At 39.9% G+C, this 25,311-nt stretch overlaps 1 protein-coding gene across 4 annotated transcripts in view; it reads left to right on the top strand.

Moving 5' to 3' along the window:
• The window catches only part of SEMA5A (semaphorin 5A), a 500,732-nt gene that overhangs the window by 295,840 nt on the left and 179,581 nt on the right, over nucleotides 1-25,311 (top strand). For all 4 annotated transcript variants that reach the window (XM_016952939.4, XM_054684172.2, XM_054684169.2 and 1 more), the window contains 3 exons: nucleotides 7,410-7,472; nucleotides 18,356-18,454; nucleotides 20,441-20,654. In XM_016952939.4, coding sequence (XP_016808428.2) covers nucleotides 7,410-7,472; nucleotides 18,356-18,454; nucleotides 20,441-20,654 — 376 coding nt within the window. The remainder of the gene's footprint in view (nucleotides 1-7,409; nucleotides 7,473-18,355; nucleotides 18,455-20,440; nucleotides 20,655-25,311) is intronic.

Below are 25,311 nucleotides of genomic sequence, written 5' to 3'. Positions count from 1 at the left end.
GTGTGTGCTATGTTTTTTTGATCTGATAACTGAGAGGGCTCCTAAGTGACTAACAGGCAGGGAACATAGACATGTGAATACTCTAGACAAAGGAATCCTTCATTTCCCCAGGCGGGATGGAGCAGGGTGGCTTGAGATTTCACCATGCTACTCAGAATGGTCCACAATTTAAAACTTAGGGATTGTTTGTTTCTGAAATGTTCCATTTCATATTTTTGAACTTCAGTTGACTGCGGTATCAAGAAGTAAAACTGCAGAGAAGGGGAATACTATACCACTTTTATCTCCTTTTGTTTGAGATTAGGCTGAAGACGTTACTTAAAAAAACGTTGTCTACTGCTGAAAAAGTAGTAAAATCTTTGTTCTGATCCTTCCCTTTCTGTCTTCCCAGAGCGGATGCATTCATATTCTTCTTCCCAGTGTCAGGGCAAATTGAAGTGTGGAAGAGAAATTCTTGTGGGATGTTTTTGCCACAGAGGTGCAACACGTGGTAGGCTCACCCAACCAGCTCAAGGGCTGCCAAGCCTCATGTGCCCATTCTACAAGGGGTCTCTAGAAGGACCCCTGAGCGACTTCCAAAGGCATGGGTGCAGGGCATTCTATTAACACATCCATTAATTTGTTTAACAGCTAGATACTGAGTGCTTGTGTTTGTGGCACTGTCCTAGGTGCTGCAGATACAGATGTGTACCAAGCAGCCAAGCTGCCTGCCCAAGTGCAGTTTGCTTTCTAGTGAGAAAGGCGGAGGCAAATGGCAGTTTCACATATACATATATGGCTACATAGGGTCCAGCGAGGAGCTCACACTTGAACGAAGGTATGTAGGAGGCAAAGCCATTAGCTAGGTGGGCATCTGGAGGAAAGTATTCCAGGTAGTGGGGCCATAGGGCCCCAGTCCACAGGCCATAGGGAGTGTGTCTGCTTTGTTCAGAGACCATGCTGAGAAACCCATGCCACCTGTAAAAAAATGGGGTGGGGGCACTAGGAAATAAGTACCTGGACATGGCAGAATTTTCTAGATGACTTTGGCTCTTAATCCAGGAGGTGTGGGAAGCCCCGGTAGGGCTTAGTAGAAGTGATGGGTCTTCAGACTGAATTTTGAAAGCAGGACATTACTGATGTGTCAAGAAGAAACTGTGTTCTTATACAGAAGATGTTTAATTTCACAAAACCAACCCAAGATTCTTATATCATACCCTGGCTGCACCTTTCTTGACTTTAGAGTTTCATTAGGCAAATCATGGTCCTTTTAAAATCGATTCTAGGGCTGTGAATGGGCCCAGAGGCTTTAGACATGAATACATTCTATGACAAGGGAATCAATGGCTTTTTTGATTAATATTTACTGAATGCCAACAGCTCTGAACTTAGACATGCACAAATTTCTCTGCTTCAGATATATATTTTTCTAAATTATGGGGTGGAAAACAAAGAAACTGTAAAAATCAGGTAAGAAGGGGCACTTAATTTGGCAATTTAAATAGTAGGAGAGTAGTTCAGATAACAGGCTCCAGATCCAAGTTATAAAGTGCCAATCCTGGGGCTGCCACTTAATACTTTGTGGCCTTTGGCAAGTTATTTACCCTAAGTCCTCATCCAAAATCTTATTATAATAGTAACTCTCACATTAAACGAGGTAAATGTATAGAAAGCATTTAGCACTGTAGCTAGCATATCACACGTTTAATAAATTGTTACCATTATTTTGCTTGAGAATTGGCAACTAATTTGTGGCAAAGCAATGACCCTAATTTGTGACTATGAATTGTTTCTCCAAATCTCTTATGCCACGCTGTTTGTACTGGGTTGTAGAGTATCACCCCAAAACTCATGTCCATGCAGATTGTCAGAATATGACCTTATTTGAAAAAAGAGTCTTTCTAGATGTCATTAGTTAAGATGAGCTCATTGCTGGAATACAGTGGGCCTTAATCCAGTGGCCAGTGTCCTTATAAGAAGAGGAACATTTGGACAAAGAAAAACACAAGGAGAACACCATGCGATGAGTGAGGCAGAGATTGCAGTGATGCCCTGTAAGCCAAGTCGTACCACAGGTCAGCGGCAGACCCCAGGGGCTGGGAGAGGGGCCCAGACAGATTGTCCCTCAAAGTTTTCAGTCGGATTCAACCCTGCCAACGAGCCTCCAGAACTGTAAGAATAAATTTCTGTCCTTAAAGCCACCTGGTTTGTGATAGTTTCTCACAACAGCTCTAGGGAATGAATACATTGTCGACTCCCAATTAGAAAACAGAACGCCCAGTGAGCATTCAACAGGCTGGGAGCACCACTCTGCAGTTCCTTATCAATGTAAGTTTAATGTGGTGTTATTATGTGAAAGAAAATCTTGGGCATTAGCATAAGGGCTTTAAAAATTATTATAACACATTTTCATAGGTATTTCTAAAGTTAAGATATTTCTTCTAATTTTAGATGATGGCAGTGTATGAGAATCAAAAAATAGTGGGATGATATGACTCTAATGCTATTCCAGTCTTTTTTAAGTTAATTTCTAAATTTTGAAATTGATCATTTAAAAAAAAATTTATTTTCCCATATGTTATTGGGGTAGAGAAGGTATGTGGTTACATGAGTAAGTTCTTCAGTGGAGATTTGTGAGATTCTGGTGCACCCATCGCCCGAGCAGTATACACTGCACCACGTTGGTTGTCTTTTATGCCTTGCCCCGCTCCCACTCTTCCCCATAAGTCCTCAAAGTCTAGTGTATCATTCTTTTGCCTTTGCATACTCATAGCTTAGCTCCCACATATCAGTGAGAACATAAGATGTTTGGCTAGTCTTTTGATTTTGAGGTTATAATTGTACTTGCTTGTATTTGACATGGACGGAAATGAAAGTATACTGAAAATTAATATGAAAAAATAACAAACACATTGAATATCCACTAGGAAGTAAAGGCAGAGGAACATCGAACAAATCCTTCCAAATTGACTGAAATATTTACTGCCTTTTTTCGTTCAATGAACACCATTCTAGCTCAAGTGACACTTGTGTGACCCTGACACGTGTGACCATGAAGGTATTATAATTAGCAAAGATGTCCTCTCTCAAAGTTACTGTTATAGATTGACATTTTATTCAAGTCAAATCACAGTTGTTTCTAGTTCCAACTCATTTGCATTTGTTTCAGTTTTGAACAAAGATATAGTCTTGCATACCCTGACGATTTGTTTATAATTGCCATGGCAATGTAACATTTCCCAGCGCATCGCAGAATACATGACATAAGAATATGAATGTAAACATATGAAAAAAGAAAGCCCTCAGGTGGTTGTTAATTTCTGGCGTTGTGTAATTAAACTAGTTTTGTTTAATGTTATCTTTTGCCAGTATCTAATTAGCAAAGCCATCTGCTGAAAGAGTAGTAGCCCATTTGCCTAGAATGTTGTTCTCTTCATTTTTATGAAGTGTCTGCCTTTGCTGGTCCCTATCTAATTAACTTATCTGGCGGTGGAGTGTGATAATACACAGCTTTGTTTATATACTTCTGAGAACTGTGGATTTATATGTATGTAACACATACATAAAAAGAGCCAATCTCTTTTTCTTTTCTCCATCTGATTTACTCTTGAGATCACAGCTCCATTTATCCTAACCATAGTAGGTCTGTGTGCAACACGGTCCAATGGATGCTGTACCTTGAAACAATGGGGGCTTCGTTGCATCCCCAGGATTTATGCAGATATAAAATGGGTTTTCCATAAGCCTCTTCTTTTCTTTTTTTGTAGCTCTCTTTGTATGTTTGTCACATCCTGAAAGCTAATGATATTATAAGTTAGACTGTGTCACTGGACCTGAGATTAACGTACATATGGCTACTATAACAATGAAAATGAACACTGTTGACTCCTCAGATTTAACATAATTCTGCCTAGGCTGATGGAATACACTTATGCTGTATTGTAAATTAATATCTGATGTGTATCTCTATGTCTGTTTTTCCTTCTGTCAATCACATAGAAGAGTGTCTTCCATTTGGTAGGTACTTAATGAATATTTGTTAAATAAAGGATATAATTAATGTATTTGCATAAAGCAAAACTTCTGTGAGTTGTTCCTTAGTACAGGTATTATTTGTATGTATTTACAGAAAAAAACTTACTACAAACAGGAATCGTTGTGTCTTTTAAAATGTAGGTGTTTCAAACTCACTGCCTACTGTATCTAATCTTTGAATATTCAAGTAAACACAATATTACTGCTATATGTCTGCTGCTGAAATATATAATGCAGACAAAGTATTGAATAGCCTAGAGTAGAAATATTTCTTTTCTCTACTGGGCTATCCTGAAATAGAAAAAGACAAAAGATGACAAAAATTAAATATTTTTAAAAGAGAGACTCAGGAAATGAGACTATGAATGTTGGATTGAGATCTGAAATGTAGAATGCTTTAGCGCTTGTTTTGACTATTGTAAAGATCGGTTTGGGTTAGTGGAAAAACGTCTTTTGAATACAAGTGGACACGTGGCTTCTCAAATCAGTAGTGAGACTTGTTCTATAATCACGATACATGAAATAATAAAAATTTTCACTGAGAAATGAAAGAGAAGGCTTGATTAAAAGGTATTTAGTTCATTAGAATGGATCTAGAAGAATAAGGAAGTTGTGACCAGGTTAAACAAACAGCCTAATTTCAAACAGAAAAATGCGTCACTGTGAGAAATAAGATCCCATAGAGAGGAGGTATATTGATACTCTTATTTGTCTCTGATGGAGTTTTTTCTTAATTTCATGTCTGTCAAGTGATGAAATAGGCAAAGTCTAGCTGACCTAGTGAATAGGAGGACACTATGGGATGAATTTGGAGCATCCCATTCTAGTCTAATCTGGAAAAGCCACTTTTCTCCATTCTATTCCTTTTCGAATTCTGTGCTATCCAATAATATGTATATATTCCTGCTGTCTTCTGGAATAAGTAAAGTTCCATTCTTAATATAAAATTTCCCTTTATCCTGTTCTCTATTCAGGTAGAAAGTGAACAGAAAAGCTGTACAATCATGGTCTTTAATTAATTCTGGATTTGAATATTATAGGCAAGCTAGTGAGGCTGTAATAAAATGCCTTAGGAAATTATTTTTTTTTTCTTTCTAATCACTATCTTCAGAAAATCTGTAAGATTTGTCATATTTATTATTGGTCTAATAAACTTGTAAGAGCAGTTGCTATTTTTTGGTATGCTGGATAAAAATAATGAAATATTTTTTAAAACTCTCACATTCTTTCTTCTCTTATTTTCCCTTTCAATCTTTGGCCAATATTTATCTTGAAAATGCAAAGGCTATTTGGGCATTAGGTAGACTTGTGAAGCTGTTTGTTTGCCATTTCAGCTGCAGGATCTGAACAATTTTGATGGCATTTGGTAAATATTCTTCTCCCTTAGCCCTGGGACTAATCCTTCTCTTTATAGCTTTCATGTTTATAGAAGAGAACATTATTATTTAACTTTTAACAAAATCACTAGACCAATGAAAGCCACTGTGAATGACTCTTTATCTAAAGTATTTCACTGTATAGTTTTCCTAGTAATTGTATAACACCAGTTCCTCTTGGTGATATGTAATACTAAAACCTCTGGCAATACACAAAGTTATAATGAGGTTTACTCTGCTGAAAGAATATATCATATTCTTTCAATCATCAATACTGTTTTAATCAATCCTCAATACTGTTTTAAGTTTAAGTAAAGGCCAAGACGTGGATATCTACTTAAATACAAAAAAACTGAGTAATATTTTGTAAAGAGATCTAAGAAAGGAATATACTAAAGGTCAAATCAGATGAACAACAACACATTTATTTTCATTTATTTTATCTGTACTTCATGGGGATATAGTTATGCAACTGTATGGGAGGCTGTTTTCTCTGGAGGTGTCATTGCTTTTCATGAAAATATTTGTCATCCTGGTATGGAATTCAAGTCATGTGTTTGCATCAGATGCTGACTAGCTGTGACTGTATTGTTACCATCAAACATTATGAGCAGGGAAACAGCACAGAAGGAATTAACAAATTCTCTTATCAGATGTTGACACTGACAAAAATCTTCAAGTCTGCACAAGGGAAAACAGTTATAGCATTGTTTTGGTTTCAGAGACACTGAAGTGGTTCTCTCTAGAATACTTTTCTTATGGACTCATATTTGCCAAGTAACATGAATTATACAAGATGCAGTGTTTTATGATTTAATCTCTGTTATGTAACATTCTTTGGAAGGCAGAAGATATTAGAGAATGGTGTTAGCCTGACTTTGTTATTCTCCCAAGTTTGGATAATTAGAAAGAAAACATTTCTTACTAAAAAATAAGGGTGAAGCCATTATTTTCCTTCATATGATTTGACACTAGGTTGCTTTTGGTTTAGTTTATTGTTTGACATTAGTCCAAATTAACAGAAAAAAGTCTCTATCTCAAAATGTCTTTCTGTTAATGATTGAATTACTGCACATCCCTGTTCCTTCAGAAATCCAATTTTAATAGTAAAATAGAAAATAGTAATTGTGATAACAGGTATGGAGAATGAAAAAAATATTTTTACCCTATAAAAGTTCACACTCTATACAATGATAGAAAAGAGAAAAAAAAAAAGCCCAGATGCCTCAATTTGCGCAAAAAACTATTCACGAGAGCTAGGCCATGGATGTCTGTAGGCATCCTTTCTGTAAAGCAAGCCCTGTCTGTTTTCTTCACTAATCACACATTTCATTTGAGTTAGCATCAGACGTGAAAGCACACATAGCAAATTAATCAGCATAAGTGAGATTTGGAAATTCTGAGAAAAAATATTTAAAAGCTGTGGCTCTAAACATTTAGTCAGAGCTAATAATAGTATGAAAATGACTGCTGTTGGGGAAAAATCCTAGCTATGTTCTTTGCATGAGCTATTTATTGATTGATTAGCATTTACAGGTGTATCTTGGTAGTAAGGATATGCAAAATAATCCTTCATTATCTATGAATATTGATAAATGACATTATTTGAATAAAATAAAAATGTTAAAATTAATATTTAAATTATCTTGTCTCAAGGCCTCTCCTTTAAGCCTCGTCTGGGTATATTCCATAGTTTCACTGAAGTGATCATTTCTACTATCAGTGCTATAGTCACCAACTCATTGTTCCTTTCTAACAGTGACTAGATCTAAGCATCACATCATTACTACCTAAAAGCAAATAGTAAGGGGGAAGGTCCTTATGCTTCGATATTAGAGCTAAATCTAAGCCCATGACTAAATTTCATGTATTTGGTGTAAATTCTATGAGTATGAAAATGTTGGTGCCAGGATGCAGCCATATTTCCTAATCTGGTTACCAGTGCCTTGTTACCTTGTTTATATTTTCCCTTTTATTCAGTCAAAACCATGACTGCTATTGTTTTGGTGTTTTCTACAGGCTGTGGAATGGGAGTGTGATGAAGCTACCAAAAAGGCCTGTTACAGCAAAGGCAAATCAAAGGTAAGAAGAATGCAATTATGAGCAGCCATCACCCTGTTTTGAAGGACTCTACACTATATTAAGCATGTTGATATGAAGAGTATTCCTGATTACGATGCCATGTAAAGTGAAAAAAGCAAGATTCAAAATATGTATATGGTATATTCTCAAGTTTTTAATACTAAATTAAAATTAACCCCAGCAATCAATCATTTCCAAAAAGGATTCAGAACATAAGAAGATCAGAGCTAATTTGCCCTTTCTGTCATTAGACTAAGATAAGAAATTAATTGATTGATAGCCCTGGAAAAAATATGGGCCTGAATTTTTAAGATATTTTAAATTCTTCCTTTCTTACTTTACAGCTAAATCTAGAAAGTAATGATATGACAAATAAATTTATTACATAAAATATTATTTGTGATAGATTCTTTATAATTTATCTTAACATATTCTTTATAATAAACTCTCTTTTCTTACTAAAATCTACATCCCATATTCCTATAGAATGTGCAGTTTATAGCTAAGGTTGGAAATGTGTTTCTTGAGCAATTGTACATGTTGCAGGCTTCTTTCAAATGTTTCTCTGGCTCAAAAAGATGCATGATTCTTTGCCTTTCCAGGAAGACTATGTGTCTTTGAGAAAATTATTCATGATCAACTTGAGGAAATTCTTCTGCAGCTTGTGCACAGGCTCACTGTGTCTTATTCTGTTAGTGATCTTCTTACATTATATTGGAGCACAGACTTCCAATGGTGAATTATGCTTTGGGTTACAGAAGACAGCAGTTATACACAGAATAGAAAAGAGGGCTTGCTATGCAGAGTTGGTCCTAGGACCAATTGTTTGGGGAAAAAAAATATAGCAAATGCAGAGAGCACTGGCAAAAGATCCTCCCCCTTCTGTATTTATAAAAGAGTGTTATGTACCTTTTTTTTTTTTACCCAATTTCATTGTCCACTTCCCTGCCCTTTAACTGAATAGCTGTGGGAGTCAGACACTGAGGCAGGTGTCAGCCAGCTTAGTTATGGGGTTTCCCAACCCTGAATAAAGGAGTAGGAAGAAGAGAAGGAGGAAAATGCAGTCTTAGCCAGGGAAACACTTGGAGACAAGGGGCAAATAAAGCAGGAATTGATGAAGGGTATTTTCTGGAAGATATTTAACCACAGAAAAGGCCTCTGAGTTAAATCATCAGAGATATAAGGAGATTTAAAGGTACTCCAATTGTCAAAGAATTCGAATCTGATATCTTCAAATGCTCCCCAAAATAAATAAATAATATAAAGCCCACACATCGGGGACCCCTATAACCTTCTTGTTGAGTTTGTAGAAATGATGTATAGGACTTTTGAAGAGGTGATTTCTAAATAGTTTCCTTTTTCCTCCCTGTGGTGTTTGAGTCTCAATGTGGGGGTTGTGTGGCTCGGCCCTCGGCCCCACTTCACTGGTCAGAGCACAGTCCTTTAAATAAGACCACTTGTGCCAAGGAATGAGATGGGACCTGGAGTCAGACTTACATGAAGTGAGGGGTGGAAAGATGGCTTTCTTTATTTCAACTAGTAAGATTCACTGATGCAAGCACCACTGTTCCATGCTCTCAAGGCCTGCAGTGGGCCTTGCCTGGGGATATCAATGCCTCCCAGGGGGTGCTCTGTGTGATGCCTGATATGGTTTGGCTGTGTCCCCACCAAACTCCATCTTGAATTGTAGCTTCCATAATTCCCATGTGTGCTAGAAGAGACCTGGGGGAAGGTAATTGAATTGTGGGGGTGGGGCTTCCCTGTGCTGTTCTCATGATACTGAATAAGTCTCACAAGATCTGATGGTTTTTAAAGGGGAGTTCCCCTGCACAAGCTCTCTTGCCTGCTGCCATGTAAGACGTGTCTTGCTTCCCCTTCATTTGCTGCTATGATTGTGTGGACTCCCCAGTCATGTGGAACTATGAGTCCATTAAGCCTCTTTCCTTTAAAATTACCCAGTCTCAGGTATTAGCAGTGTGAGAACAGACTAATACAGTGACCTAGCTCTCCCTCTTGCTTTTTCTCAACCCTTTCTTCTTGTCTTTATCTTCCTTCTGGTACTTTGACTCTTTCATCTCCTCTTTTTCTTTCTTTCTGGGTCTCATGGGCACGTCAATAAGCACTATTCAGATTTGAGCAACCTAATAGCAGATATTGTTGATGCACACTTGTCACAGTGTCTGTTCTGAAAATGTTTAGCTGATAGCCCAGACCTGATGGGCACCCCCCTCCTTCCCTCTCCCAGGTCCCAGTGCTGTTTCCTCGTCCGATCTTAACACTCCCAGCCCACGGTGAGCGTTTAAAGATGTTCCACTGAATGAGTGAATGAACATGAGAAGCCCATACCAGGGCAGTGAACTTTAATTTAGGGTTTCTCATCTTCATCATTATTGATATTTGGGGCCAGATTGTTCTTTGACATGGCAGCTATTCCGTACATGGCAGGAAACACATTGCCAGACATTGACCTGGTCGGGAATCCCTGCTTTAATTTCCAAAATGGTAAATTTATTTGTCACTTTTGCATTGTTTATTTTGATTTTTATGCTCCCTAGAGTCCTCTCATATTTCATCTTGATTACATGTATATATTTGTTACAAAGACGTTTAAAAATTAACAGTTAACTCCCTTCCCCTCTATGAGCTTCAGTCTCCTTATACTCCTTGTCCTACTAAAGCAAAGCATCAGATTCCATCATGTAGCGAGGGGTTTTTCCTCCTCATAGTCTGGAAGTCCATAATTTACAAAGAATCTATGTGGTTGCCTTTTGCTAATAGATTATTTCTACTTGGGGCGAAAAATTGCTTCTGCTGAAGAAGAACTAGCCCACGTTTTGCCTTAAGCCATGATCATTGGTTGTTTGGTGCTTAGAACTTAAGTAAATTGAACCCAGAGAACTATTAGGAAAAGGCCATCTTTTGGGACCGATAGGTAATATACCCTCGATTCACGGAGGAGACCAATCGTTACTACACTTAATTGAATTTTCTTGATACACAGAAAGCAAATGAGGGAAACAAATATTTTCAAGTAAAATCAAACCTTTATGTTTCACATGCTTTGGGTTTTAATGGATTAAAAATAATGGGAAATCTTAGTAATTATTAATTGACTCAAACTGCATTTGTGAATGGATTTTTTAACACGAATATAGTAAGACAGATGAAGATGAGTGTCAAGCACCATGTACTCTGAGAAAGATAAATCACACGTTCTTTTAGGTTGCCTTAAGTATATTGATAAATTCACAGAGAGTTTAAATAACTTCTGTTGCTTCGAAGTACAGCTCAGTTTATGTAGCAGAACTGTGTGCATTGGAAATTCCTGTGTACAAAAATGATGCAGTAGCTTTACAAACATGTTGGTCTAGACAGCACTGGGCTGGTTCATGGGTGGTGAGAGGAGAGGGCTCTTCATCCACCTTTATAAGTTCCTCTTTCTTATTTGGCATCTCTCTTGCTTTCTTAACATAGTAACTGAACAATGACCATGATGTGACCAAGCTGGCTGACCAAGCCCAGCTCCTGGGACAGAGAAGGGAAAGAAACAAGGCAGCCCCTATGAACAGGGGCAACTGGACCAAATGCAGCCTCCGAAGGACTGCCCCCTGAACTCAGAATTCAGACAACCCACATTTCCCCATTTTGACAGTTCCTAGGAGCCAATTCAGAGAACATTCTCACAGTCAATTTGACTGATGGGTAACGTCTCTTTGGGTGAATGGAATGAAGACTTTTCTTAGTGGTCATGAGCTTAGAAGGCTAGTTCAGCTGTTTTGTAGTTTTGCTTGTGCTGAAGTTCTTATGAGAACAGAATTACAAAGTTTCCCTTCTCCCTGAAATAAAAAGAATAATGCAAAATGTGACATCTCAAAAATGAGAAGAATGCCAGCAATTTAAACTGAAGTTGTTTTTTTTTTTCCTACTCTGAGAAAAGTGGTCTGTGCTTCCGCACATAATGCATTTAGCTGCTGAGCCGAGCTGGAATGCATGCATGGAAGGAGGTGGCTGGGTCTGCAGGGAGGACACTGCCTGTGCCCACTTGCTGTTCTGATGGGAGCATTCCTCAGCTTGCTGCAGAGTGGAGGAGAGTAGAGATGATGGATTTCCTCTTGTTTCCCTGGGATGTCTGTATCCAGACACAGATATGATTTCACATATAATCCATTAAAAGTACAATTTAGGGAATTAGGGTCAAGAGAAGTTATCCAGACTTTTTATTTGGGCCAGGTTTGAAAAGAAGGTAGGTACTGAAGCTGCCAAGCCCTTGTAAAGTTTGAGTTCTATTTTATTTAGAAAATATTCGGCTCCCTTGGGAAAGAGGGAGTGCCTTTGCCTGCAATGGCTTAAATATTCCATGGGAAAAAAAAAAGTGGGCGTGGGGAATCTGTTTTTATGGATTCAAAAACTTATAATAAAACCTGTTGTATTTAGTTCTTCTGGACATAGCATTATATAAACTGAATTCTATAACTACTTAAGTATCTTTTGCACAAATATTATTTTAAACACAAATAGTCAATTCTCTCACGACCTAACAAGAGTTCCTTGTGTGTGTTGGGCTATAATGTCTGAACTGACGTTCCTCCCACTCTGACATTTAGGAACTTTACAAAGGAAACACAGCTGATTATTATGGGAATGAAAGAGCTGCTGTATGCTTCTATTACACTTTGTGATTTTCAAAAGTTTTTGTTCATGATCTCATTTCAGGATTTTTGGCACCAAGTTCCTAGAATTATTTTGCTAGTTAGTGGGAGAGTTTTGATTAGAATCCAGAGCTATGTATATTGTTCTCCCTGTCATATCCTGTGGTCCTATTTACCAAGTTGTCAAATTATGCTGGTAAAGAGGTAAACTCCTAGTGAACAGGAGAAGAAACTCATGACACCATACTACCTAAGTGCCTGCTGGTGTAGGGCTGGATCTTGACATTTTGTACCTAAGTGCCAATATTTTGAAAGCTGTGAGTTAATCAATACATGGGACACATTGTAGCCCTGCTTTTATTTTATGTAATTGCTTTAAAAATTGAGGATACTTTAGGTTAAATACTAACATTAGGTTAAAATTAGATTATGCACACCTAATTTTATTTTTTTAATTGAGGTATCCAAAAAGGTTTCCCATGAAGTCAGCTCAGTTGAAAATAGACTATGTACATATATACAGTATAGTATATTTTATATATCAATACACTGTACATTACATAGCATGTAATATATGTATATGAGTGTTTATCTCTACATATTGCATCTGTGATTTGCATGTGCATATATTCACAAGTAATACATGTATACAATTATATAGATACACCCTTTATACACACACACATACACACATACATCTGATTTGGTTAGGTATGGTTTTGCAAGAGTCACCAGGTAATCATGATTTAGGTTGATGTGGGTTCAACTTTGAAAGGCTCGTGCAATTCCTATAAATTGCTCTTCTTCAGCACTTTGATGCTGACAAAGATAACACATTATGAAGAGGACACATTGCTTTCACTGGGAGCACTATGATTAACATAAAGGCTGTAGCCTTCTAACCCTTACCTTTCCTCCCTAAAATTAGTGGGTTGGGCGACGGGCTGGGTATTGCTGAAGAGACACCTGAGAGATCCACAGAACATACCTGTTTAAAAAAAAATCATGAAATGCTATATGACAAAACCAATTAATTCATTAAGAAAACAGCCCTAAAACGTGTTTTCTCTGCTGGGGCTGGGGCCTTGTGTCCTTGAGACCAAGTGGGTATCGGCCAGTCTCCATGTAAAAGCCCTTTCTATGAGTCAGCAACCATGCTCCTCGGCTATCAATTGCCTTGAAGTCAAGGACAGGTTGATACGTCTGTGGATCACAGGCCCACATGGGTCATTTTAATGTTCAAGTGCTGTGATCAAAATGTAGATAGATGACTCTCATTATCAACCCTAGAAGCCATGTGGCAGCAAGCTGCTAGAGGCCTTGGAGATGTGCACTGTGACTTCTTGGAAAATCAGAATTCATTAAATCCTCTTCACCCATTTTCAAGTTACAGAAATGGGCTAGAAGAAAAAATTCTTAGATGACAAAAGGAAAATCATAGACATTTAAGTATGCTGATTTATAAGAGAAACCTTTAAAAGAATCTCCTAAAGGGACTTCTACATTGTGACTCTACTTTAAAATAGGTGACTCCAAGCAGTACTTCAAGCAAGCTCAGGTAACCCATGGAAAGGCCACGTTTGTAACAGAGATTGGCAAAGTGAGTTGCCAGTGGATCTGCAAGAGAATTTGAATTTTGAAAACACCATCAAGAGGAGACTAATTATTACACAGCCTGGAACGGTTACTCATTTCCTTTTTTTTTTTTTTTTTTTTTTTTTTTTTTTGAGATGGAGTCTTGCTCTATCATTCAGGCTGGAGTGCAGTGGCGCGATCTTGGCTCACTGTAAGCTCCGCCTCCTGAGTTCAAGCAATTCTCCCACTTCAGTCTCTTGAGTAGTAGCTGGGGTTACAGGCATGCATTACCACACCTGGCTAACTTTTGTATTTTTAGTAGGCATGGGGTTTCATGTTGGCCAGGCTGGTCTCGAACTCCTGACCTCAGGTGATCTGCCTGCCTTGGCGTCCCAAAGTGCTGGGATTACAGGCATGGAACCACCGTGCCCAGCCACTCCTTTCCTTTTATTCACAGTATTGACTGTCCAATTCCCAAATTTATCTTCTGCTCAAAAGCTAAATACTTCTACTTTCTTTTTTTTTTTTCCTGTGTTTTCACATTCTGTTTCAGTTGAACTTGTCCCAATCTCTCTTTTCAAAACATTTATTATTTTAAATGAATTTGTTTGGAATTCACATCTGGACTTCACAATCTGTGAATTAAACATGAGGATGCCTTTAAGGGAGTAAGAACGGGAAGTATGTGAGATGCCCTTAGCCAGTTGGGTGACTGAGTTATGCTCTTGAGAGTTAAGAAGAAACTCGAATATCACCCACCTCCACTCGTTGCTCCTGTAGGACTCAGTGAATGAGCACACCTACTGTTATTGGTGATAACTCAGACCTCTAGTTAAGGCTGGGGCCAACTACACTACTACCCTCCTTCATTAGCTCCTGATTGCCACAGGCTCCTCTGGGTTCCATAGGGCTGGGGCCACCCTCCATCATTTTATAAAAATCCTGCACAGACCTCCTTGCCTGATCATCTGGATCCCTGACATCTTCCTCCTTTTTTTCCACACACTCACTCAGTTCTGCGAAGAACACCAGTGACACATGGGGATGTGGCTCATCGCCAATAATAGAGCCAGTGTCTTCATGTATTCTCACGTGGTCTTAATGATCAGAACGTGCTCTTTCATTCTCTGCCATAATTGAAATAATTCTGTCCCTTTCCTCATTTCCTTTTTCTCTGATATTCTTACACTACCAGCTCGGTTTGCACTGCCCCTCCCTGGCACACTGCTGCACCATGGTTACCATGGTTATCACACATTCTGACCAACATGCTGGTTCTTCGTCAACCTTGAGAGTGGTCTTCAGGAATGTTAACCTATAGTTGCAGGGCACTGTGGCTCATGCCTGCAATCCCAGCACTTTGGGAGGACAAGGCAGGAGGATCCCTTGAACCCAGGAATTCGAGACCAGCCTGGGCAACATAATGAGTCCTTGACCCTACAAAAAAAAAAAAAAAAAGAAAAAAATAGCCAGGGGTGGTGGCATATATGTGTAATCTGAGCTACTTGGGAGACTGAGGTGAGAGGATCACTTGAGCCCAAGTGGTCGAGGCTGCAGTGAACCGTGATTGTGCCACTGCACTCCAGCCTGGGCAACAGAGTGAACCCTTGTCTCAAAAAACAAAAACAAAAACAAAAGAAAGCAACCTACAGTCTTATTTGCACTTTGTTCTTCCTTTGGGAAATTAACGTAAACACCATATTTGATATCTTGGTTATTCTCCTTTCCATAATTGACTGGAGGCCCTTGCTTTCTCTTCACCAGGGCTGTAGAACTCTGCTGTGAAATCACATCTTTTCAATCCAGATGATTCTCCTGGAACAAATTACCCTTGCCCATGTTGTTTGTGGTTTACCTTGGGGCAAGCTCTTGCTTTTTTTTTTTTTTTTTTTTTAAAGGAAAAAGTTTTATTACATCTTGCCTTGCTTTTAAAAGAGTTCTAAAAGCAGCATCAAAAAACAAACAAAACCTCACCCTTCTATTCTGTTTGTAATTTTCCATCCCAGTCCTTATGATGGTGTCATTAATGTGTCTGTGTCATCCATTAAGTCCATCAGCTTGCTCAGCCCTGTGTTCTGGAAGATGTCTTTGTGGGTCTCCTCTGACAGGCATCGGCTTCCTTCTTTCATCCTCACTCTGCCTGCCTTTATAGGCTCCCGTACCCCTCTGGTCTCTTCCCTGTCCCTCCTGTGTTCTCTTCAGCCTGGGAAGGAAGTACTGTGTGGTTCTTTGAAGTCTTTTGTTTTGTTCTTTCCCTTTAGAACTCTCCTGACCTTTCCCCAGGAATAAAAACAAAAGAGAACAAAACAAGACAAGCCTCCCACCTCTGGTGTACCTTTCTCAGTTACCAGATTCACTGTCTACTGTTTACGAGCATTTGGTAATTCTTCTGAAGTCTACTTAGGTCTTTGTGGTTGTTTTCCATCTCCTCAGTTCAGCTTCCAGTGATAAGTGGTTACTATTACTGTTAGGAATAATGTTAGGAGGATAATCCACCCTTGGTATTTCACTTTACATTTAGAAGCCAATCTGAGCCAGGAGTGGTGCTCGCACCTGTAATCCCAGCACTTTGAGAGGCCAAGGCGGGAGGATCATTTGAGCCCAGGAGTTCGAGACCAGCCTGGGCAGCATGACAGAACCCTGTCTCTAGTAAAGAAAATAGAGAAATTAGCACTATGCATTTCCGCTGTCTCGATGCTATGCAGTAGACTGGGTTATGGGAAATTAACACTTTCATCTAGAGTGGGGGTCCATTTGGTTGAAGAGAAGATGAGCTATACCATTACATCCAGATTCCCCTGATTTCCAGCATGATGTGATTCAAATCATCATGTTATCATGCAGCATCTTTCATGCCTTGTGCGTCATTCATTCTCCATGGCGTGCAATTGACTCACTATTCTGGCTTTGTTCTTTCACACCTACTACCTTAGTCTAGGCATGAAATGACAAGAGGCTGAGTTATGGAAGTGACTTCCTCCTTGGCTTCCTGACTCCAGGCTTCTCTCTTCAGCTTATCCTGCACGTTGGTTTCTGAGTGCTTCTTCAGTGATAAAACATGAGAGCTCATCAATACTTCACGCAGTCAAAACATGTAATGGCTCCTTTCACATTCAGAGTAACATATGAACTCACTACCTGGGCACACTTGGCCTGTTTCAGGCTCCTCGGCTTCTATGTGAGCTCCTCTGTACACAATGAGAGCACCATGCTTTCTCTAGCCACGACACCTTGACACAGTCTGCTCCTCTTGCGTGGAGTGTCTTTTCCCTCCTTTGCTCAGTAAAGTCCAACAGGTGTCCTACAAGCACCCCCTCCAGGAAGCCTCACTAAACCTTACACTTTGTTTAACACTTAGTTGTCAGCTCCTTCAGGAAGCCTCTCTACAACTCTTCCCTTCCCTATTCCTTTGGAGTTACATAATATGCTGTTCCTCTGTGTGTCCTCATTACAGTGCATGGACAGCTCTGTGGTAATTGTCATGATCCTGTATTTTTCTGCCAGGAGCCTGGATTGAGACTTCTAACCCAGTGGCTACCAAAGAGGAGCTACTCAGTGAATGCTTGCTGAATAAGTGAGGAGCTCTCCAGCTCACATGTCCATCACTGCTATGACCATACCCAGGGTTTTCTAAGAACACTTTGCAACCACAAAAAGTACTCCATTCTTGGAGTATCCCTCAGCCTAGGGTTTTGTCCCAAATGTTTCGAACATCTTGTCCTCATTAAGCATATTTTCACTTTTCAATCAATGAATTAAAAATGCCTATACAGGCCGGGCGTGGCGGCTCACGCCTGTAATCCCAGCACTTTGGGAGGCCGAGGCAGGTAGATCACGAGGTCAAGAGATCGAGACCATCCTGACTAACATGGTGAAACCCCGTCTCTACTAAAAATACAAAAAATTGGCTGGGCGTGGTGGCGGGCACCTGTAGTCCCAGCTACTCGGGAGGCTGAGGCAGGAGAATGGCATGAACCTGGGAGGCGGAGCTTGCAGTGAGCCGAATTCGCACCACGGCACTCCAGCCTGGGCGACAGAGCGAGACTCCGTCTCAAAAAAAAAAAAAAAAAAAATGCATATAGATATTTGCTTTGTATTTAAAATATGCAGTTGGATCCCATAAAGTAAAATTTGTTCCAGTTTGTGTACAGAGTTTCTCATGTGATCTTCTGATCAAAAAGCGCTTGCAGCATTTTCTCAAAGTCTGAGGAAGTTTTCCGAGGCACTGTTTCCCGAGCGACATCTAATAGGTTCCTTTTATTTATTTTCCTAATACCCGTCCAAGGCCATTGAGCATTTGTGCTACTATCAGATACAATTCAAAATGAAATCATTTCTGTCAAAATTAGATGCATGCTTTGAGAATTTAATTGAACATGTATTTATCTTCATATTTTTTATCAAACAAGGTGCAGATACAGCAATTAAATTTATTTGATAAAAATCAAATTGTTTAATAGCTCTGTTGTTATTTTTTGGTCAATATCTGAAAGGTTTATTTGTTTTTTTAACGGTTTACATTTTATTAATGGCTTACATATTTATTAGATAAAATGTATTCATTCTCACCATTCTTCTTGTGCTCAGACTTTGTTAGCATGTTTATCATTATACATATATATATATATATATATTTTAAATTAATTTATTTTCCCTCAGGAGGAATGTCAGAACTACATCCGGGTGCTTCTGGTGGGTGGCGACCGGTTATTCACCTGTGGGACCAATGCATTCACGCCTGTCTGCACCAACCGCTCGGTATGGCTTCTTTTTGTGCCTCAAAAGAATTTAATATCACAAGAGGCAAAACATTGTGTAAAAATATTAGTTTTAAATGAATTTCTATACACCAAGGTGTTGCTGTTCAATTCTAAAGCACTTTTTGTCAAATTGAATAAATATTTGATTTATTGATATATTTCTAATCAGGACCATCAATTAGATAAATAACTGGAAATAATTATAACTTGTATAATTAAACTTAAATATGTTTCTAAACTATTCCAACCAGCATTTTTTTCACCAGTGACTTTAAACATTAATCCTAAACATATTCTTTTTTGTCTTATTCTGCTTTATGGTAGAGATACTGTTACTGTTATTTATATTTATTTAAAATTATTAAAATGGTCTAAAATCACAATCCAAGGGAAGAAAAAATTAGCCTACAAATTGGATAAGAAGTATGTAAAAAAAAAATAAGCAAACTAAGAAATTGCACCCTAGGCAAAGTCCAGTTATAACTGATCCTCTTTCTTGTCTTTAACCTGGCAATCATTGACAGAGTAATTTTCAGCTGCACACACCATAGCAGTAGCATGGCAGGGTCAGTAGAACACACGTGGAATCTTCCTAATTCAGGGTATAAATGCAACCTTCCTCTGGGAATATCATGAAGAAATATGTTCATTCCCTGGTTGCACAACTTTCCTCAAGACCTTAATTGACCATCTGCTTTTACTGTTCATGATTTCAGGTTAGCATTCAGTTATTGGAAATAAAGGGAGGAGTTGGATGATAAGGGGTGTGAAACTCAGGGAGCTCTCTAGGTGCTGCACCCTGCCCTGGGCGCTTTCACCAGTGCCATGGTTCAGTCCTCAACATCTGCCCCACAAGATCGCTACTCTTTGGGGCCCCCTTTTATGAAAGAAGAACCTGAGACATAAAGAGCTGAAGGAACTTACCCAGGTACACATCTCATAGCAGAGCAAGCAGTGTGCCTGTACCTACCAGGCCTGACCCTTCTGCTCCAATACCTCTCAGGCGAGAACCAAGAACCAAATTGAGCAAAGATTCCACCAGTACCCAAGAGCTTTTCTCATTCAATGACTGCTTGGGAATCCAGCATTTGGGAAGCTGGATTCATACGAAATGACTCCAAGACGCTTAGCTATCTCTCTGAAAACTGAAAAAAAAGAAAGAAAGTGTTGGAAATGTGGGCCACATAGTGTTGAATATCCACACATCCTTACTTGTGAACACATTTTTTGGGGCTATTCATTATATTTTGCTTCACTTATATTGATAGAATTATACATAATTTTTTTTTTTTTTTTTTTTTTTGAGACAGAGTCTCGCTCTGCCTCCCAGGCTGGAATGCAGTGGCACAATTTTGGCTCACTGCAACATCTGCCTCCTCGGTTCAAGCGACTCTCCTGCCTCAGCCTCCTGAGTAGCTGGGACTACAGGTGCATGCCACCATGCGTGGCTAATTTTTTTTTTTTTTTTTTTTTTTTTTTTTTAGTAGAGATGGGGTTTCACCGTGTCAGCCAGGATGGTCTTGATCTCCTGACCTCGTGATCTGCCCGCCTCAGCCTCCCAAAGTGCTGGGATTATAGGCGTGAGCCACTGTGCCCAGGCAATTATACATAATTCTTTATTGTGATCCTATTTCTGTAAATATTGACACTGGTTTTTATATTAAAGTGGAAAAGTATGCAATACTTGTCCATTATAAATCAAAGGCATATATACAATGATCTTATTTCTTATTTTGTGAGTATTCAGTGGTACAAGGTTCAGTAACTCTAAAGTGATGAGAAAGAAACTGATTGATGGACTGTCTTACCATGAGCAGAGTAGGCTCTTTACATCAGTTGGAATGTAAAAGTTGGTCATCTTGCCCCATGGGCCCCCGAGAGGCTGTTGCACAAGCGTCACTGTGATGATGGTGGGTGTGACCATAAGCATCACTAAAGGGGCTTGTGCAGAGATAACTGCTTTCCCTCTCATCCTCCCCCACAGTTGAGCAACCTGACTGAGATCCATGATCAGATCAGTGGCATGGCCCGCTGTCCCTACAGTCCCCAGCACAATTCCACAGCGCTCCTCACAGCTGGTGGGGAGCTCTATGCTGCTACAGCCATGGATTTTCCAGGACGTGATCCTGCCATTTACCGAAGCCTGGGCATTTTACCTCCTCTCCGCACGGCGCAGTACAACTCCAAATGGCTCAATGGTAAGCCTTCCGTCACTCCCTCTTTCCCACCTCATTTGTCTTTGATCCCTGGTGATTTGGTGCTCAAAAGCAAACTACAACACTCTAAATAAAAATGAATTCTTCATCTTCTAAAGAAATCAAAGTGTCGCTTGTTCAGGACTAATGATAAAAAGGATATCATATGGCTATTTAGTATTTGGAAGAGAAGTGATATTCGCAACACTCTAACCATGATAATATGGCTAATGTTGATATGACCACTTATAGAAACTTGCTGGTTTTTTTCGATATTGTTGTTTAATGTCTAGAAAATTTGACAGCTTGTCATGTGTAGACTCCTGTGCATTACTTCTTAACTTCCATTTTATGTGTCTAGAAATGGAAATTACTAACATGGCATGTAATTTTCAGCAACTGTATAAAAGAATGTGTTTGTCTATAGGTAACTCCAAAAAGTTTGACAATTAAAAATGTAAAAAATGTATCAACTCACATACTTAGAAGTTAGTAGTAGGCATCGTCAGGGTTTATTCATTCAGTGGCTCAGTTAATAAGGAGGCGAGTATTCACTGCAGTCTCTGCCATCCACAGTCTGGCAGATGGGCCCTCAGGCCACCTCTGCTTGTGGTTGCAAAATTGTTGCTGCAAATTCAGGTATTGCATCCACATGTGGCAATATCCACTCAAAGAAGAGCCACATCCCTCTCCCCTTTTCATCCATGTATTTATTTTTAAAGAAACCAGAAACCCTTAGAAGGCTTCTTTCAGTTCTGGGCCAGAACTTGGTCACTTGCTTACTGAGCAATCAGAAGATGGTGACAACCATCCAAATTGAGGTTCGCTGTGTACAAAGCCCTGATGTGTGTCAGCTGAAATGCAGCCCTCTGTATATCTGTGCATTCATGTGTGAGTGTGGTCACACACACGTGCACATACACATACACGCACATACACACACACCTACAAAGACAATGTATATGTACCATGTGTAATCCATTGCCCCAAGCATTTATTTGATAGTTTGTACAAAAGTGAAATCTTGAGAGTTAGTAGACTTTTGCCACATATCAGCTAATTATGTAGACCAGAGTTTCTCAACCTCAGCACTAGTGATGTTTTGGGCCAAATTGTCTTCGCTGTGGGACGGGGGGTGGTGGGTCTTGTCCTTGGCATAGTAGGATGTCTAGCAGCATTTTCAACCTATAGTCATTAAATGCCAGTAGCATCCTCCTCTGCCCAGTTGTAACAACAAAAAATGTTTTCAGCAATTTTTCAGTACCCCCTGGGAGGGGGGAATTAACTCTAGTTGAGAACCACTGCTTTAGACTCATCATATATGCAAAACCATGGATAGGGTGTACATATATTCAATGCAAGTATTTTGCCAAATAATACAGTCAACCTAATCATCAGAGATTGCCTTTAAAAGACTGTCCTGTAGGAAAAAAAGGATGTCCTCGTCATTAACTTTCTCAAGTAAACTAAATGACTCTATTGCTTCCAAAGGGAAACATGAATTGTTTTCCCAAACTGAAGCACTAACTAGATTTCTCCCATTAACATCATTTCTGTTGAACTGACTTCAACCGAATCAGTTGATTCTATGTGGATGGTCCCCTTTTGGCCCTGAAACTTTCATCTGTGCAGCTTCAAGTTGTTCTTTCCATTTGTTTGTTGATTCTGACTGGCCAAGGAAGTTTCCACTTAAAAATCAAGAATCCCTATCCCAATAAAAGCTTTGTAATTAGCATTTGCCAGAAGCAAAGTAAAAAGCTCTTTTCCCAAAGTGACACTTTAAGAATATCCTGGAAAAACAATTCAGGTCATAGTATGAGTTACAAACACTAGCTGCCTTCTTACATGTGACTGAGTGACCACCAGCTGATCAGGTGGTCAGTATCGGTCAGCGTCCTGGTTGTCAGCATCTGTGAATTCTCCTTTTCCATTGGAGAGTCATGTGTTGCCATCCAGGCAATGGAAGAGCTAAAACAGTGTTTATCACAGTCTTCTTAGGTAAAACATTGTTATTTGATTTACAAAGGCATTAATGTTTCCGATTCCTAGAACATTCTGCTGTTCATTTCTAAGATCTGATAACTGCAGACACTGAAAGTAATTCAGAGGTCAGTACAGTGGCTCTACCACTCAGGCCACAAGGGCAGCACAATTTGCATGACAATGAATAGCCTGCATTTCTCAGGAAAGCAGCATTTCCACCGCCCTCCCCCACACTCCTTCCCTGGCCTACATTGGGAAGACCCTCTCTCCTAGGATAGAAAACCAAGAGCCCCGCCTGAGGACCCTGAGTTATTGCATATGAAGTGTTGTCTTCATACCTCTCCTGTGTTTTGTTAGGGCACTTTCTGCTACTGCTGAGCCCTGAGATACTATTTCCACTCCTAGTTGGCCCTGATTTGCTTCTCTGATTGATCCTCCATCCAGGATGGATTCTGGTCTCTAACCACACTAGGTTCTGCTTCCACCCCCTGCTGAGCCTGAACACAGGGACATTTATCCTTCCTGGCCTAATTGGGACACAGGCTTTGCATCCCATCTGTTCTTTGCCAGATGCCCTTGTCTCAGGTCTTCCTCCTTTAGTTCTCCTTCCACTCCTGCCCGCCTGCACTGACTCCCACCAAATCCAGCCCCAGGGGGGCCCACCCCTTGGCTTCTGTGTCTCTTAAACACTGGGGTGCTAGAGAGAATCCTCCTGTGGTAGAAAGGGCAACAGAAAAGGTGGAGCCTCTGTCTTCAGTGAGGCCCTCAGGTCAGCTCCATAATGGTCTAAGCACCCCAGTTCCTGTCCTCTCCCCTTGCAACTACCCCCACTCCAGTCCTCTCCCAACCTCTCCCAGGGATTCTCAATGGGTTTATCTTTCCTCCTACTTTACAGAGAAATGTTAGGTTCTAAAGGGTTTTTCCGAGTAAGCCCTCAAACTTACCTCTTCTTGTCACTCGGGGTCTGTAGCTGATTCTTTCTGCTGTGTTCTGGAGTAATTTTCGTTTTTTGGACAATATTTCTGCCTTATCCATTATCTTTCTTTTCACCATAACCTCAAATTTCTTCCTTTCTAATGATGACTCATGATTTCAGAAAAATGTTCGGGGGGCCAGGCGCGGTGGCCCACGCCTGTAATCCCAGCACTTTGGGAGGCCACGGCGGGCAGATCACGAGGTCAGGAGATCAAGACCACCCTGGCTAACATGGTGAAACCCCATCTCTACTAAAAATAGAAAAAATTAGCCGGGCATGGTGGCGGGTGCCTGTAGTCCCAGCTACTCGGGAGGCTGAGGCAGGAGAATGGTGTGAACCCGGGAGGCGGAGCTTGCAGTGAGCCGAGATCGCGCCACTGCACTCCAGCCTGGGTGACACAGCGAGACTCCGTCTCAAAAAAAAAAAAAAAAAAAAAAAAAAAGAAAATGTTCGGATGCCTTTTCTCTTAAGTAAGACAAAAACAAAGAAACCGCAACAAGCTAAAAACAAACACCCTTAGTTCTGCCGTGTCCAAGAATGCTCCAGTTTCACATGGTGATTTTAAGGACCCATTAAATGATGCTCTCAGACTTTTCTCTTGACTTTTCAACCAAGTCAGCAAAATAAAATTTGAGAGTTGGACTTGTTGCTGAAGGAGGCTACAATGGGGTGGTGAAGGGGTAGGTCTTCCTGCTTTGGTGGCCATGCAGTGGCAATTTTCTCTCAGCAGAAACAGGAGGAGTGGAGGTCAAGTCCCTGTCCCATCAGTTGCCCTCCATTATTGGCTGACTTTGTTGAGGACGGCAGTCTTAAACTCCCATCTTCAGGCAATTCTCATCTTCTCTGCCCTGTGCATCCCACCATGTGGCACTGCTGTGGTTCTCCCCAGTCCCACAGTGTCTAGTTACATTATTTGAGGACTGATTTCCAGCCATTACCTTAACTATCTTACTGGAAGGATGACATTGTTGCCTCGAAGTTTCTTTTACAGAAAGTTTATGCTGTACCATACTTAGATAGTGCACGCTGTGGCTTGAGCGTCTGCCCTGTCCTTGACTCTTTTCCTTCAGCTGGTCTTTAAGCTTTGCTTATCCCTGGGAATTCTGTCCTCAATCCCTTCCTTCTGCCCACTCTTCTCATTCCACACGCTTTTCTTGGATTCCCATCTATACCAAAGTTTTTTTGTTGTTTTTTTCTTAGTTTTCTATTTCAATAATTTCTGGGGCACAGGTGGTTTTTGGTTACTTGGATTCCCATCTATTCTGAAGTTTTTTTGTTGTTTTTTCTTAGTTTTCTATTCCAATAATTTCTGGGGCACAGGTGGTTTTTGGTTACATGGATAAGTTATTTAGTGGTAATTTCTGAGATTGTAGTGCACCCTTCACCCGAACAGTGTACACCATACCCTGTATATAGTCTTTTATCCCCCACTCCCCTGCCAACCTTTCCCACAAGTCCCAAAAGACCATTGTATCATTCTTATGCCTTTGCATCCTCATAGCTTAGCTACCACTTACAAGTGAGAACACACGATATTTGGTTTTCCATTCTTGAATTACTCCCCTTGGAATAATGATCTCCAGCTCCTTCCAAGTTGATGCAAAATACATTATTTTTTTCCTTTTTATAGCTGAGTAGTAGTTCATGGTGTATATGTAACCACATTTTTTTTTCTATTCCAAAATTTTAACTCCCCTGACT

The sequence above is a fragment of the Pan troglodytes genome, chromosome 4 (genome assembly GCF_028858775.2).
Source record: "Pan troglodytes isolate AG18354 chromosome 4, NHGRI_mPanTro3-v2.0_pri, whole genome shotgun sequence".
Classification (NCBI taxonomy): domain Eukaryota; kingdom Metazoa; phylum Chordata; class Mammalia; order Primates; family Hominidae; genus Pan; species Pan troglodytes.
This window is presented reverse-complemented; position numbering and strand designations above follow the sequence as displayed.